The 16,342-nt window shown below is 33.3% G+C and overlaps 1 protein-coding gene across 6 annotated transcripts in view; it reads right to left on the bottom strand.

Annotated features, from left to right (window-relative positions):
- Positions 1 to 16,342, bottom strand: part of LOC148622788 (ectonucleoside triphosphate diphosphohydrolase 1-like) — a 37,224-nt gene that overhangs the window by 16,523 nt on the left and 4,359 nt on the right. For all 6 annotated transcript variants that reach the window (XM_088572987.1, XM_088572989.1, XM_088572990.1 and 3 more), the window contains 5 exons: positions 5,363 to 5,621; positions 4,890 to 5,026; positions 4,007 to 4,124; positions 2,245 to 2,395; positions 42 to 213 (listed from right to left, as the gene is read on the bottom strand). In XM_088572987.1, coding sequence (XP_088429113.1) covers positions 42 to 213; positions 2,245 to 2,395; positions 4,007 to 4,124; positions 4,890 to 5,026; positions 5,363 to 5,612 — 828 coding nt within the window. In that variant the 5' untranslated portion in view covers positions 5,613 to 5,621. The remainder of the gene's footprint in view (positions 1 to 41; positions 214 to 2,244; positions 2,396 to 4,006; positions 4,125 to 4,889; positions 5,027 to 5,362; positions 5,622 to 16,342) is intronic.

Raw genomic sequence — 16,342 nt, 5'->3', positions numbered from 1 at the left:
TCTGTTCAAACTATCCAGGGAGATAGATTACTATAACCCACCTGTCCAAACTTTCCAGTGAGATAGTTAACAGTAACCCAGGAATATAACCCTTCCTCAGCACCTGATATAATACGAGCTTGCTTCACTGGGTCATCAAATTTAAATGAGAAGCTGCCTATGGTATCTCTTACAGTTTTCAAGATTTTATCTGTAATGGTTCTATTCACTTCTCTGTCAATAGAAATCACACAACACATCTGTAACTTTAAGTATAAACAGAACATATCAAAATATAAAATTAGTTTAATGAAGAATTAATATTTTTTATGTAATATTATATAAGTGCATTAAAATCCTGAAATACATGAAAATCAAAATATCTGGTAAGAAAAATGTTATTAAAAAAATATTACATCTATAATAAAAGACAAAATTAAACAAGGATTAATTGATTTATTTGTACTTGTAGTCCATATTTTATATTTCTGTAATCAAGTAAGGAAGCCAGGCAGACTTCTGTTAGATTTTACAAGAGGAAGACACACATAACTAAAAATCAACTTGTAAAAACATTAAAGACATCACAAACAATACACAATTAGTGATACATCCTGCTTTGCAGGGCATGGCTTGATATGACCACAGAGCTGGAACTCAGAACAGTTGTGGTAAGTATGGAAACATGATTCAAACTTGATAAAGCTTTGAAGTTTGATTCAAATCAGACGTTTGACCCAGTATAAGAATTTATTCAGAATTGAAGTGGCCCCTTTTTTGGCCCTTGATTCATACATTTGTTAAAATCAATCTTCTCTTGGGTGGAAATGGCACTCTGTGGTTTTAAAGAAATCTATTCAATGCAACTTATCATACAGACATCAAGAAAATGCTTGTTCCTGGTTCCTTCTTTAAACTTAATTCTTAATATGGTAAAGTCAAAACCCCATAAATAAATCCAAACTTTTTCATTAGCGGTATGACACTTTGTACTCCACTTACAAAGGAACCCATTTGCATATTTATTGCTTGGTTCTTGTCTCTTTTTGGTCCCTCACCACTAAAGAGTTTAAATATATACATCCAAAATCAATGCTAGTATGATCTTAGTGGTATAGAACATTTTGGAACAATAATACAAATATCCATATGCATTTACTGAAGTTGTATACAGTGCTCTCTAGGTCAAATTTGTTTGTACCATTTTCTTGGTACATTGAAATCTCCCCATTAAACTGCCAGATCTGCATGTCATCATCCACCACATCTTTTCAAGTCCGAAAGTTATAAATAAATCCAATTAAATCCCCATCTGCATTGCCTAATCACCTGTGATATGCATGTGTATTACATGTTTTACCGTGGATCAATAGTGTCATGGTCACTGAGATTACTCTAATGACAGATTTAATTGGGTGAATTGTTTTTACAATAATTTTACTTTCTAAATTGATTAATTTTCAACAAAATAAGCTGCAGTCATAATTATTTAAAGTCAAATTGTTCATTGGAGACAAATATAAAAAAGTGAATGATAAGTTATGCACTAACACTGTATCATAAGCCAATAATGTGTTTGCTTGTTGGGGTTTAACGTCCGAGCAGCAACATTTCAGCTATATTCAGACGTTGAACATGAAATTGATGATAAAATGAACATGAAATGATGATGAAATGAAAAAGGGATGGGACACAAGTACAATGGGGTCGACAAATTTTGATTGCCACTGGAAATGGGGAGAGGTGGGTAGGGTCGGGCAATTTAGCCTCCTGTGGTGGAGCCCTATGGTTCCTACTCTGGGAGAATACCACTTTAGGATTCTTTAACGTGCGAGGAACGTGGCATCTTTCCCAACACGGTGCACCACTATGGTTTGCGGTCAGGTTTTCCATATTATAGCCTGACAACCCCAGCATGTAACACGCCAGGGGTACCCTATTCCACCAACTGGGGCACACATCCCAGTTGTTCTGTGGGCAGAGTGCCCTAGCCCCCGGCAAATGGTGATGAACAGTTCGTTAGTGTTGATAATAACCTAAGAGTTGATCCTGACAAGTAAAAAAAACTTTTCTGAGTTCGTCAACTTTGACAGAGATCTATCAAGTTCAACATATAACTCTAGTTATCTCACAAACTGCAACACTAAAGCCAATAAACAACCCTCTGCATCCCGAGTTAGTTTATCTGACAACCTCCCATGCTCTTGGCAGTAGACCTACCTCTTGACCCCAGACAACAACTCTTTTATCTACAAGTGTACCTACTCCATAAGCCTCATTCCCGCTGTTGCTCCTAGATACACAGGTGTTTCTGATCTTTTCTCTTCTGGTACTTGGGCTTCTGCTTGATTTAGACAATACTGAAAACCTGGTACCAGTCCATGCGTATCATTTTCATAACTTGAGATACCTAGGCCTAAAACAAAGAAATCATATTTCAAGCAAATATAATATACACTTGAGCTCCAACAGACAATATTTAATGATATCAAAAATATTTTGTTTTTATTGAAACTGCAACTTACAGGTTCAAACCTGCTGAAACATGAGATTATGGCTAATGGACTTATACTGCACATTACCTTGAAGCTTCTGATATTTGACTATTCAGGTAAAGCTTAACAGTGGTCCAGAAGCCAATGCCACTCAATTTTCATAGAATATCACCATGTTTGATACAAATATTTCACAACTGAAGTTGGGCTGTTATTGTGAGGCATAAAACCATGAACATAGAGTACACATATATTTTGGGCCTTAGGAAGAAAAAAACAATAAAGAAACAGAAAGAATAGAGGCAAGATTAATTTTGCATCTCTTTAGTTCATTTATATAAACAAAAACTGAAATAAAAACAACCTCTATCCATGAAATAGAAATAGCACCTGAAAATAAAAACAAATAGTACTTTGTATGTCTGTTTGATATAATGAAAAAAAAACAAGAACATAATTCAGAGTTTTGGTATGGATAATGGTAACCTATTATCTTATACATGTACTTTCCTACATTGATTTTGAGCATAAGAATAAAGCCTTAGTGGTGATCTTAAAGCTGTTCCTTACCACGAACAGGACACATATATATGTGTTCTAAGCATACACGTTAACCTTCTGGATCCTCTTTGCAGGAGACCTTCAATTCATTTCCAAACTGCAGGAGATTTTGTGTGACAACATTTCTGACAAATATTTTTTTATGTATCACATGTGTATATACAAGTAAGTATATATCTGTACTAATTAGTGTTAAATATTTCATGTAGTTTTAAATTGCACAAAGAAAAGTACAAATAGGAAGCTAAGTCTGTTAAGAAATTTCTCAAAATCAAATAAAAATCACTATCAGGAAACATTTTGAACCCGTCCTGTGAATTAAATTATTCACTTCTAGAAACAAAATGTCAAGGGTATAATCTACACAATGACAAGGAAAAGTTTTAGTCAACTCTGTTTGAAAAATAACAATAGACATTTTTGTCCATGCAATCTAGCAATTACAAGAACTCAATCTCACTCCCAGACACTGGAGCAGACAGCACAAGTAAGGAAATTTTTGTTGTTCATTTCTCCCCCCACAACAGATCCCAAATGGCATTGTTTATTTTCCTTAAGAGTAAGCCTCCTTAAGAGTAAGCCTCCTTTGGTAAAAAAAATGAAGAATTTAATTAAATTGTCAACCATGACCTTGACATAACTATCCATTCGAAATTTTAACTATGCAGGGGTTCCTTGTTGATAGTGAAAAGTCTAGAGAGTATCTGAGCATTAATCAGCTTTTCAAGGTGTTAAATCAACCAAGCAAAAATGGGACTAATGCTATTAGTGTAAAAAGCAACAAAAATAGCACCTATAAAATATGAAAAATATGCAGATCTTGCAGGAGGAAATTTCAAATGCAGGAGATTTGCATCTCCTGCACAAAAGAAAATATTTTTTGAAGACAACTATTTTGCAGGAGTCTCATGCAGAATATAGGAGGGTAAACACCTATGGTTCTAAGTGGTGTTCTTAAAGCTGTTTCTTACCAGGGACAGGACACACATATATTTGTTTAGCCATGGCAGTGTTTTCTGTTTTTGCACCATTCCACTTGTATACAAACAGCTTGGTGTGAGAAGAGCCGGCATCCATTACAATACTATACTGAAATTGTTCATTAAAGAATGATACATGGTTAAGTTGACAATTAAAAAGTGTTTACTCTCTACTTACAATACAAATTAATCCAGCAATAAAATTTTCATGATTACAATTAAGGTAGTGGCAGCAAGAAATAATAAGAGAAGAAATAATAAGAGATGATAATTTTGTAAACAGAATTTATTTTAAAAACTAGAATAAAATTTGATGATAATCAACCAAGAAAAATAAGAATACAGACTTCTTCACAAGATAAATACAAAATAACAGCAGTTTTGAAGTTAAGACAATAAATATCGCAGTGAGCCAAACAGAGTGAGATTTGATGTTCGGTCGAGAAGTTCAAAATTGGTGTTATTCTGTTTATTGGCAACATCGCAGTCAATGTGATATAACATTGTCAATAGATACTGCCAGTCAATGTGACGTAGTGTTGTCATTGGATAATGGCAGTCAATGTGACATAATGTTGTCACTGGATATTGCCAATATATTTAAGTATTATGACAGAAGCCTGAGAAAGAAAATATCAGATAGTAAGAACAATGATAAAGTCATTGATAAAATGTACTATTTTTCTCTCTACAATAGTTATCGAAAAAGAAAGAGTCAATCACTTAACAATCTCTCAAAATCTCTCAACGAACCTGGTTTAAGAGTTAAAAGGATAAAGGATCAAACTCAAATAGATACAACAAGTATTTATCCCTATAAGGCAAATGACTAAAGAACCTGAAAAAGGTTTAAAAAGTTTTTTGATTTTCCTACCTCATATTCTGGCTGACTTTGAATGTGTCTGACTACTACAATGGCTGTTATACCAATTAATCCAATCATAAAACATATAAATGCAAAAGGCCACCATAAATTACAGTGAATCATTCTCATCTCAGTAACTTCTTCATCTGAAAGTTCACAAATTAATTATACTAGAAATTTCATATTGATACTGTAAAATCTTATAAAAATGTTCCAAACAGTCCAAAGATAAAATAGCATACCCAAACAGTCCAAAGATAAAACCTGACTTAGATGTATTACTTACTAGCCCTTCTTAAAGTTGTCGGTCACACTGATGACAAGGGATGTCGTTTTTAGAATTAAGGAAAGATAATCAATAGTTTAATACCCAATATCAAAGCATATATTTGGAGTATTTGTGATATTTACATATGATACCATCTTAGAGTTGGTATACTTACTTTGACAATATACTATAATATACACAATGTATCCCTTACCATCCCCGTTTTCCCACAGCACCAGTATCATTCCCGAATTGACATTACAGTTGACTAGTCTAGCTGACCATCTGAGAGGTTCAGTCGAATCTCCTCCTGTCAATACATAATTACTCTTCATTGGAATGTCATGTTCCTTGCAAAACTTCCTGATAAAACTACCGACAGTAGTCTGATCTGATACTACTTGAGTTACTTCCCTTTGTCCACCTTTGGAGATGTTCACTCTAACAATAACTTCAACATCCATTTTCTACAACTGAAGAAAAAAAAACCAGATTGATTGATTGATTGTTGGGGTTTAACGCCTGAGCAACAATATTTCAGCTATATTCAGGCGATGAACATGAAAGGAATGATAAAATGAACATGAAATGATGATGATGAAATGAAAAAAGGGATGGGACACAAGGATAATAAGGTCGAAAAATTTCGATTGCCACTAGAAAAAGGGAGGGATGGGTAAGGTTGGGCAATTTAGCCTCCTGTGGCGGATTGCAAAGGTTCCTACTCAGGGAGAATACCACAGCAGGGTTCTTTAACGTGCATTCCCAACATGGTGCACCACTATGGTTTGAGGTCAGGTTTTCGGTATTATAGCCTGACAACCCCAGCACATAACACGCCAGGGATACCCCATTCCACCACCTGGGGCACACATCCCAGTTGCTCTGTAGGCAGAGTGCCTAGCCCCTGGCTAGGTTTTTGAGCACTATTTAGTCACCTTTACGACTAGCTTAGCGCTGCTGCAGGCCTATTCTTTTGACACACGGACCTGCACAGGACGCAAAAAAAACCAAAAAAAACCATTTAACTCAGACTTGCCCTACAAAATTAGATTTTTGAATTGGAGACCATTATCTGATCTAATCAGCTGATAAATACATGTATTATATGGGGGGCAATACATTACCATGCCTATTTCTAAATCTTTATTATAACGCCTTCCTAGGTTTCCACAGCAAAAACAACAACTAACAGCAACCCATCAAATTATTACTGCAGCCTGTCCTGTTAGATATCTTAATAATAGCTTAACTTTAATCATTGGTTAGTATGTCAATAAAACATCACAAACTGAGCATTATAATGTCAAACTGGCAATTAAGCAAAAAAAACAGTCCCAATGATACTAACTTGTAAGGCTGATACTCTATCATAATCAGGTGCCTCTGACATGCTTTCCAAAAGAAAGCACTCTTATAAATATTTTTTCCATGTTGACAGACCTATTTTTTTAGAAGTGTGTTAAAGCTCTATATTTTGTTCTTTCATACAGTGTGAACTTGTAAATTAGCCTGACCAGTTTCAATCATTGATGAAGCAATGGATGTGTGTCACGGTGTGCTGGTATATGGTTAGGCCAGTGGAATACTACATTTATAAAACAATGGCTGAAGTTCTTTTGATCAAGTTTTGTACAATCTGGAACTTACTTATAAATTGAGTATACTTTTATACATAATGTCATTTACTAGTATTTGACAAAGTAAGTCACATTTAAACATATGTATATATGCAACATTAAGTCATAAAATACATACATGTACTAGGCTTATAAAAATCAGTCAGGTATGTGCCAAGGTATAATTAGATATTATTCTATCCTTTCCTACATACCCATCATGCATATTTAATGGTTCACATTTTAAAAAGATTCTTAGAACTGATCTGTTAGAACCAGTCTTAGAATAAATTACATGTGTAACTTCAAACCATAAGAACATTGTACTTGAGACAAACAAAAGGAATGTGATAAGATAAAAAAAAAAGATAATCAGAGAATTACACATAGTAGTACATAGTCCTGAACAGTTGCAAAATGAAAAAAAAATTAAAACGACCTTAACTGTGCCAAAAATAACGCAAACTTTCAGTTTAGACGATCAAAGTAGTTTATCTGGTAATAGAAAAAAAAAATAGCCAACAACAGGTGAACAAGGAGAATACCATGAAAGGTGTTATTCTTACAGAAAGGGTCCTTTATAGTCAAGTCCCAATGATTCTGAATTCAACTACCAAATGGAGCAGAATAAATGCATAATTTGTGGCCTGTCTAGTTACACTCTCATACAAAATATCAGCTCTACATCAGTAAGTGTTGTACAAAAATTAAATAGAAAAATGAAATTTACCTTAAAATTGCATACACATTTTTTAAAAAAAACATAAACTTAATTTCTTACCCATGAAGAGAAGATACTCTTGTATGCTAAAAATCATCCCAATTTCTGCCAGCAATTAAAGAAAAAGTCTACCCACCAAGTGAATAATAGACTAAGTGAGGAACTGACTGAGTGGGACCAAGTGAAAGCCCTTAGTTACTTTAAGTGATGCCTATTACCCACCATGCGAGTGACAGACTGACTGAGGGACTGACTGACTGGGACCAAGTGCAAGCCTTTAGTTCCTTTCAGTGACGTCTATTACCCACCATGTGAGTGATAGACTGACTGAGGGACTGACTGGCTGGGACCAAGTGCCAGCCTTTAGTTCCTTTCAGTGATGCCTATAAGGAAAATAATACAAGAGAAACAAGTTAGTTCTTCTGTTATCAGTTTGATCTCTTCTATGAGGAAAATAAAGAAAATTTGTTCATGTAAAAATCATTAGTAAACTAATCTTAGCCATTGGAAGAAGTACCAATACCGAAGTAATAATTATAATCTGACTAAAAGTTTAAACTATACATCATAGATACATTTAAGGGATGTTATTAATTGTTACAATATTTTGTTGAAAGAGACAATTATTTACCATAGAAATATTCCTTGGGGAATTCAAAAAAAATAACAATATTTTGAATAAACCAAAGCAAAGAGTTCTTTATATAATGCCATAAAATGTAAAAAGTCTTTCGTTTGGATTTTTAAAACAAGACATCTGCATAACCTCCTTGTTCTCCCTGCTTTTAAGAGTCCAAAAACAGGAAATTCTGAAACTAGTAAGCACAGTATTTTTGAAGATTTTCTAAATGTTTAAAAAATGCAGTCATTAAACAGGAAGTTGACTTGCAATTGATCTGAAATTGTTGAGTGTATTATCAGACCCGTATCTATGTTGCATGCTATTGAAGGCAAAATTGAAAATTGTAGTAGTTGACAGAAATTTTCCCATTACAATAAATGTTTGAATTAAAAGATTAACGGAGGACAGCATGACAAGACCACAGCATGTTGAACTCTGTTCACTTGGGGCAAGTGTGTACACAATGTTCGTTTCTGACAAACTTAAGCATAGAGACTTACAGTTCGTTATGGACACAAATTTGCAAAAATTGAAATATCAAAGACCATTGGTTTCAATTCTTATAAACTAAAAAATTTTAACAAGAGACATCTGATTGAAAAATGTAAGCAGAGATTTTCATGAGGAATCTAATAACAGAAATATTTTTATATTGGAACAAAATTAAAAAGTTGATTTTTTTCTGGGCGGGACCACCTTTTGGCCACCTATAACTCCAAAATGGTATAAGATAACTCTTTTCAGTAATACCTCTTACAACAGAATTTAAAAAGGAACACACTGACATTAGAATCATCAAAATCAGATACACAATTAACTACTTCTTTCAAGTCTAATGACAACACCTATATTCCCCCTTTTAGCCCTTATTTTTGAAGGTGCGGGACAAAAACCTCCACAAACTATAGGGCCCTTCTCATTGTCCCTGGGTACAATGTGTTAAAATTTTAAAAAGATCAGATTAGTTTTACTAAAGTTACTGAATGTCAATAAAAATTTAATAGAAAGAATACTAGAAGACTGACCAAGTCAAAAAGAGCACTGCTGCATTTCCAGTCTTAGAATTCATGGAATTGTTTTTTTAAGATATCTGTATAGATCGATCAGTGATGTGAGAGGTTTATATTTATAGTGATAGATTTTGTCTGTGATGGTTTAATTGTTTGATATTGTTTGTGTACCCTTTGTTATATCTTCACATCATTATAAAGTTTTAGCTGTGTACTAAATACTTGAATAATTTACAACATTTGGGTTCACAAAGTAATGAAGCATTATCTAATCATTATTCTATATTACATAAAATTAAATATGTACATCTCCATACATCAATAAGTAAATGAAAATATTCAGGGCTTTATACCGGATGTAGTTTTTTTTAGATATTGCATTAAAAAAACTGTTGACGGATATACTAAAAGATCGACAACAGACAGGTAGAAAGACAAAGTGAAAAATATATGGAATCCACCAGTTTCCATGGCAAGGGTTCTAACAAGAGCTAGACCTTCAATCAATAAGAGTGAAATGGAACTTCTGGTTTTTTCCATACCAAATATAAATTGGCTGAAATTTGTATTCCTTTGAAAATGATAAAATGTTTTGAAGGATGGACAAATGTATGCCATTCTCACCCTCGGATCTAACAATAGAGGAAGTCGAGAAGATAGAATCCTGGTTCTGACTAAGTAACCAAGTGAGCTATAACTAATATTTTTAACCATTTATACAGATCCTGGATTATAAATGATCTAAGCACACCATTACCAGTGTGGTCATCATGACTTTACTCATAAAGAAATTCTCAACAGAAAATCATGTTATATTGTATGGTTGTACAGGAAACTTAGATTTATTTTTTATAGCTGTACATTTAAGTGAAAAAGGAAATCATCATAAAATATTTAATTATACTGCTACATAAAATATATCTAAGGAAAATGATGAAAACCCACTATACCAGTATGAAGGTATGAAGGATGTAAGAAAAAAACTTAGATATGATAATTAACCATGACTCCTATACATAAATTCTCAATCTACTGACAGGATGGAGTGAAAGCTGTTGGTCCCAACATGTCATTATGTTTTATCAATATGTAGCTATCTGATTATTGAATTGGTTATTTATCATCATCTGAAATGTAATTATACTGTATCAATCAATTTCTCCTCTATAACTAAATAAGAATTTCAATGGAAACAAAGACCCCAGAATTTAAAACATTTCCTTCTGTTAAACCTAATTTTAAATTAATGTAAACAAACTTCTGAGTTCTTCCCTCTTTACTTAGTAATATTAGTTCTTTTACTGTGGTTTTAATTTGTCACTTTGTCATTTGGTAGTAAATGTTAGAACAAAAATGCTCAGGCTTGGTTTATGTTAGGTTATTTTTGTGAAAAGAATTATTAATGGAATGTATATAACAATAAAAAAAATAATGTGGATATTTCCAATAATTAAGATTTATACTTCAAGGTAATCTGAATAAACTATAGTCAGTTCTAAAAAAGTGCTTTGTTGTGTATTCATCTCTGAAGACTATGTAAGAATAAGACTTCAAACCATAAAACATATGCAAGGGAATAACATTTTTAATGACAATGCCTACCACAAACATTTAGCAACACCTACTTAACTATCATTTCTTAAGCACAATAATTGTGAATGTAAAAAAAATCTTTGAATTTAATTGAACATCTAAATATTTCTTCCTACTGAAGCAAAATGATATTACTTGATCTGGGCCCCAAAGAGCTTTGACCTCGTATTACTCCAAACTTATAACAACAACTCAATGGATATTTCTTGTCATGAGAAACATTTCATTTATAGAGTCAACCAATCCATAAAAATTCAGACACTGCCAACTGCTGAGGTGATTCATGGTGCAGAAAAATCTACTGAACGAATTATGTTTTTTTTTGGTCTACATATGCTATAATTGTATGTAACTATAGTCCTTTCTATATACAGATCTGTATAGTCCTTTCTGTATACAGATTTAAACAGTCCTTTCTGTACACAAATCTGTATTTTTTTACAAAACCATACATTCATTTCCTATTTCAATCAACCCAATTAAGAACAATAATTCTTACAAAGTGTCAATTTATTAAAAAAAAATTTATCTCAAAAGTGCAAAAACCAAATGAAAAACTAAAACTGGTTATGTGGTCTGTAATAGACTGACAAACTAAGACTGGTTATGTGGTCTGTAAGAGAAAGACAAACTAAGACTGGTTATGTGGTCTGTAACAGACTGACAAACTAAGACTGGTTATGTGGTCTATAAAAGAATGACAAACTAAGACTGGTTATGTGGTCTGTAACAGAAATACAAACTAAGACTGATTATGTGGTCTGTAACAGACTGACAAACTAAGACTGATTATGTGGTCTGTAACAGACTGACAAACTAAGACTGATTATGTGGTCTGTAACAGAAAGACAAACTAAGACTGGTTGTGTGGTATGTAACAGGAAGACAAACTAAACTGGTTATGTGGTCTGTAACAGAACGACAAACTAAGACTGGTTTGTGGTCTATAACAGAATGACAAACTAAGACTGGTTATGTGGTCTATAACTGCTTCTGAATTAGAAATAACAGTTATGTTGATGGTTTTCAACATGAATCACCTCCTGTCTTATCTTTTATAAAAACTGCTACTTAAATCTTTCTATACCATTACATACTTCTGGGTAGAAGTCAAATAATGTAAAACATTGGTGAAAAAGAAAGGCCACATCTCTTTACTGTATAGGTTGATATTGGTAAAAAAAATTATAACTTAATGTTTTACAAACAAGTATGATGGTCATGTTATGTTTACATATATATACAAAGTAGTTTTTTTTCTCCATTGATTTCTAAATGAATAGATCCATCAAAATTAAAGCTCCCTATTGTGATAAGGATTTTATAAAGAACAATTTGCACTACTACAGTTACAGTACTACCCAAATATCTAAAGACAAAAAGACACCAACATCAACAGCATTGTTAGAATATTATACATCTGACAGTCTTAAATTCTTTGGTTCTGACAAGTACCGGTACATGTATATCCCAAGATTCATACGGCATTAGGTGACTGGACTTGGAGAGTGGTTACAGGTGAGTATGTACATGTATATGAACATGCATTAGTTTACACACAATATGTTATTTTATCTGCAACTTGAGTTGTTTCACAATTGTTGTTTTGTTTCACATTGTGTCATTACCAGATGTTTTCTATCTAAAGCTAATGCCTTGATTTAATTCCGAAGACAATGTGACATCTTTTTTTAAATTCTGACATCATCAATGAATAGAAATGCATTGAATATTTGGAAGGAACTTACAGCTTCCTGCCTTGACTTCAACAATGTTGATATTTTGAATGTTGTATATACTTCAGGTTAACAAATAAATGAAAAATTCAGCTAATTAGGAAACTTCAGTGTTTTTTTTCCAACGCAGTCAGTATAGTTTCACTTTTTACCCTTTGACCTTAAAGATGCTCTTCTATGGAAATGCAAGTCACCTGATCGCAATTCTGTTTCCAGATTGGCCAAATACTGATAACTTAGTGGCGTTCAAAAAAACTGTATCGGAAATTGAAATTGCGTGCTTCTTGAATGAGATATAGAAAATTTTAAGTTAAAAGAACAACATGTGTCAGCTTTCTTTTTTTTTAAAGATAGTTGCTTTTTGGCTTTTTTTAGCTGTTGTAGTTTAATAATTTCACATAGTTCAATTTGTTTTGGCATTCATTAAGAATCTAGTAAAAAAAATAAAATGGAAGCAAAAATTTTAAAAAGTGATTTTTTGGGGCATGACCTTTCTTAGTTCCTTATAACTAAAAAAAACTCATTAGAGATATATTTCATAGAAAAACACAAGCAGGATTTTCATAAGGAATGTAATTAAAAAAATTAAAACGGGACAAAAATAATTTTAAACAATGATTTTTGAATGAAAGGTATGGTCCTTTTGGGCACCTTATAACTCAAAAACCATACAGGATTTCTGAAACCTAATTGAAAAATGCAGGCAGTGTTTTATGAGGATTCTCAAAAAACAAATTTGCTATTCAAAGCCATACGTCCCCATTGCCGTAAAAAAGTTGAAGAGCAAAAGCCCCATAACTCCTGTAAAATTTGTCAAAACAAAATTGCAGTGTAACTCCTGTAAAATTTGTCAAAACAAAATTGCAGTGTAAGATGATCAACACATAGTTATGATGACTAACGATTTGTTTCCAAGGAGTTGCATCCAAAACTGTGACCAGTGTCACCACACGGATGGACACATAGACACTGGTATGATCCATTCCACATAGCTGCAGGGAACAAAGAGTTATTTTTTTTGGTATTGCCCAATATTGTACCCCTTTAACTACAAAACAATCTTAGATAAGTCTACCATGTAAAATTCTTCTCAACAGAATTTTAGAAAGAACACATTGACATCAGAATCATCAAAAATCAGATTAACAATAAACTTTTTCTATCAATTCTAATGACAACATCTATTTTCCCCCCATTTAGCCCCTTATTTTCTAGCACAATCAGGCCTTCTGCCATGTCATCAGGAACAATGTGTCGAAATTTCAAAAAAGAATGAGTCGAGTTATCAAAAATAAACAAAATTAAATGCTGCAGATAAAGCAACAGGATAATACCATTATTCAGCTGCAAGTAATTTTCATTTGTATAAAAAGAGTAATCAATGAAACCAAGATTCTAGCCAAAATCAACAGAATACAATCCAGGGACAAAGACCAGATATAGAAAACAGACAAACACAACAAAGTATATAAAATAACTAAATTAATACATATAAAGTAACAAAAGTAAACGATACTCCACTAAAACTTCGGAGCATGGACTAGGTGCACCAGCAGAATAAGCATCCTCTGCTTTTTTAGAGACACCTGCTGAGTTGTTTATAAAGTCAAGCCAGGGTAGAAAAAAGAGGAAAGGAAAACTAAAACCCACTGAACAAATCAGTTTTCATGGTGCAGATGGATACACTGTAATGATCCATGAGTTCGTGATGACGACCATAAAAAGTCTGTAGTGATGACTTCAATCTTGTAGCAACATACAGAAGCCTAATTGTAAGAAGCGCAATACAAAAACTCTGCATATTTATGGCAAGCTTTGGCATAACGTATGAGTTGTGATATGAAAACTCCATATACAGGTGCTGAAGGGATGTTGCAACAGATGAAAGGAATGTCGACAATACAGAATGAAATGTCATCTCATTTGTCAGATAGTTAGGTCAATAGTTTTCCCTTACCATCGATCTCTAAGTGTAGGTCAAGATATGAGGCTGAATTCACAGTGTCTGTAGTATCCTTTATTTTAAGTTCTTTGGGGTAGATGTGATCAAATCCCTGAAACTAGGATTGTTTAACGATAATACTTCATCTATATAGCTGAAACTGAGATTAAAGGATCTAGCTAAATAATGTTCTTTCTTTCGGATCAGATCAGCTATAAAATCAGCCTAATAACAGTGAAGGAATAGGTCAGCAAGAAGAGGAGCACAATTTGTTCCCATTGGAATACCGACCATTTGTTGAAAACGCATCCACCACACAGGACAAATATGTTGTCAATAAAAGATTCCAGCACTTTGAAAACATCTTCTTCGGTATATAGATGATTTGAAATTATTTTTTACAAAGTATGAGGAATCTCTACCAAGAACTATATATTTGTATCTAGGTGTTAAGTCTTTTTTGGAGTTTCAACGATGTATTATGTTTTTGAGTTGGGATTTTAACAGAGTATGGGGAATAGAAGTATAAAGAGTTGAAAAATCATACGTTTTAATGCTATTATTTTCTGATAGTAATCTTGAATTGAGGGCTTCCAGAAGATCTTTAGAATTTTTCAGGTTCCACATTGAATTAATACCACTACCAGAGCAATAAGTTTGACTTTAGGAATCCAGTACAGAAACGGTAAATCACAATCATTGTCTTTGGTAGAGAAAACTAGAGGATAGCAAAGATTTATGGTTTTCCACTATCTCTTCTTTGGAGAGTGCAGTGGCAGTATAGGTCTTATCACTGCTATTATTTTATATGTCTACCTCTGATAGTAAACATTAGATGTAATACCTTTTGCAGACAAAAACATATTGTTTGGGGCTTTGTCTGCTGGTACGACAACATATTTGTCATGTATAGTTGACAATGTTTTTGCTACATCGGGGTCTTTGAAAACTGATGTAACATTGACACTCATAGGCCTACTTAAAACTTTCATACATTTCATAAGTTTCATACTGCCTTTACCCATTCAGACAGAGAATCAATTTCTTCCTGTTTTCATGTTTTATCCATTTTCTTGCATAGTCCTCCATGGCATCCATAAGACCTTTCAAGTTATAACTCCAATTTATGGAGCATAGTTCATGATACTTGGGACCTTTAAAAAGGACCTTACTGAGAAATTTGTTTTTCGATGATGCTTAAATCTCCCATCACGACGTGACCTGAAGGAATATATTTGAATGGAGAGTTTTTGCAAGAACAGTCAGGTGGTTTAGCCTTGAAGTCCTCAATCTTGAAGTTCTGCAATAGCCTTTTATAATTGAAAATTTTGGGTGCAATGGGTGAAGTATAGGAATATGAAATAATCGGTATTGATTTTTCCTTGAAATGTGGGGGAATTTTGTTGGTTACGTTTTTGTAATGGAGGATGTTAGCCAAATTAATTGCATCTATACCTTGATAAACGGTAGTGGAAAAAATGATCTTTTTTCTTCATCTTGACCTTTCATACAAACTAGTTTAAAGAGTTTGTAGAAACCAATATCCAAAATGATAGCAACAAGCCTGTATAATGATGAGGTAGGTTCAGAAACAGTGTCAAAACTTGGTTTGTAAAGGGAGTGTAGTAGAGCGAGAGGTATAAAATAGAGTTTAGTTCGAATGTGATGAAGTCAAAGAGTTTTTTGTATGAAAGGAAGAAGACCATCAATGAAGACATCATGCATTTTAGGTCATGTACATTGGCAATGGTCATGACTCCTTATCCATCTTGGACTTTTGTCAAATAAATTCATCACATTTATGTTATTGTTATATTGGCTTGAAAGGTTTCTATACTTTTGATGTGTTGTCATGGCAACCACAAGGTATTGCAGTACCTAGTCTGAATATCCAGTATTCTTCTCTTTCCCTATGATAGCTTTTACTTAGGACAGGACTGTTCGTTGGATA

This window comes from Perna viridis, chromosome 3 (assembly GCF_037379345.1).
Source record: "Perna viridis isolate PV_CMFRI_1.1 ecotype Kerala chromosome 3, ASM3737934v1, whole genome shotgun sequence".
Classification (NCBI taxonomy): domain Eukaryota; kingdom Metazoa; phylum Mollusca; class Bivalvia; order Mytilida; family Mytilidae; genus Perna; species Perna viridis.
This window is presented reverse-complemented; position numbering and strand designations above follow the sequence as displayed.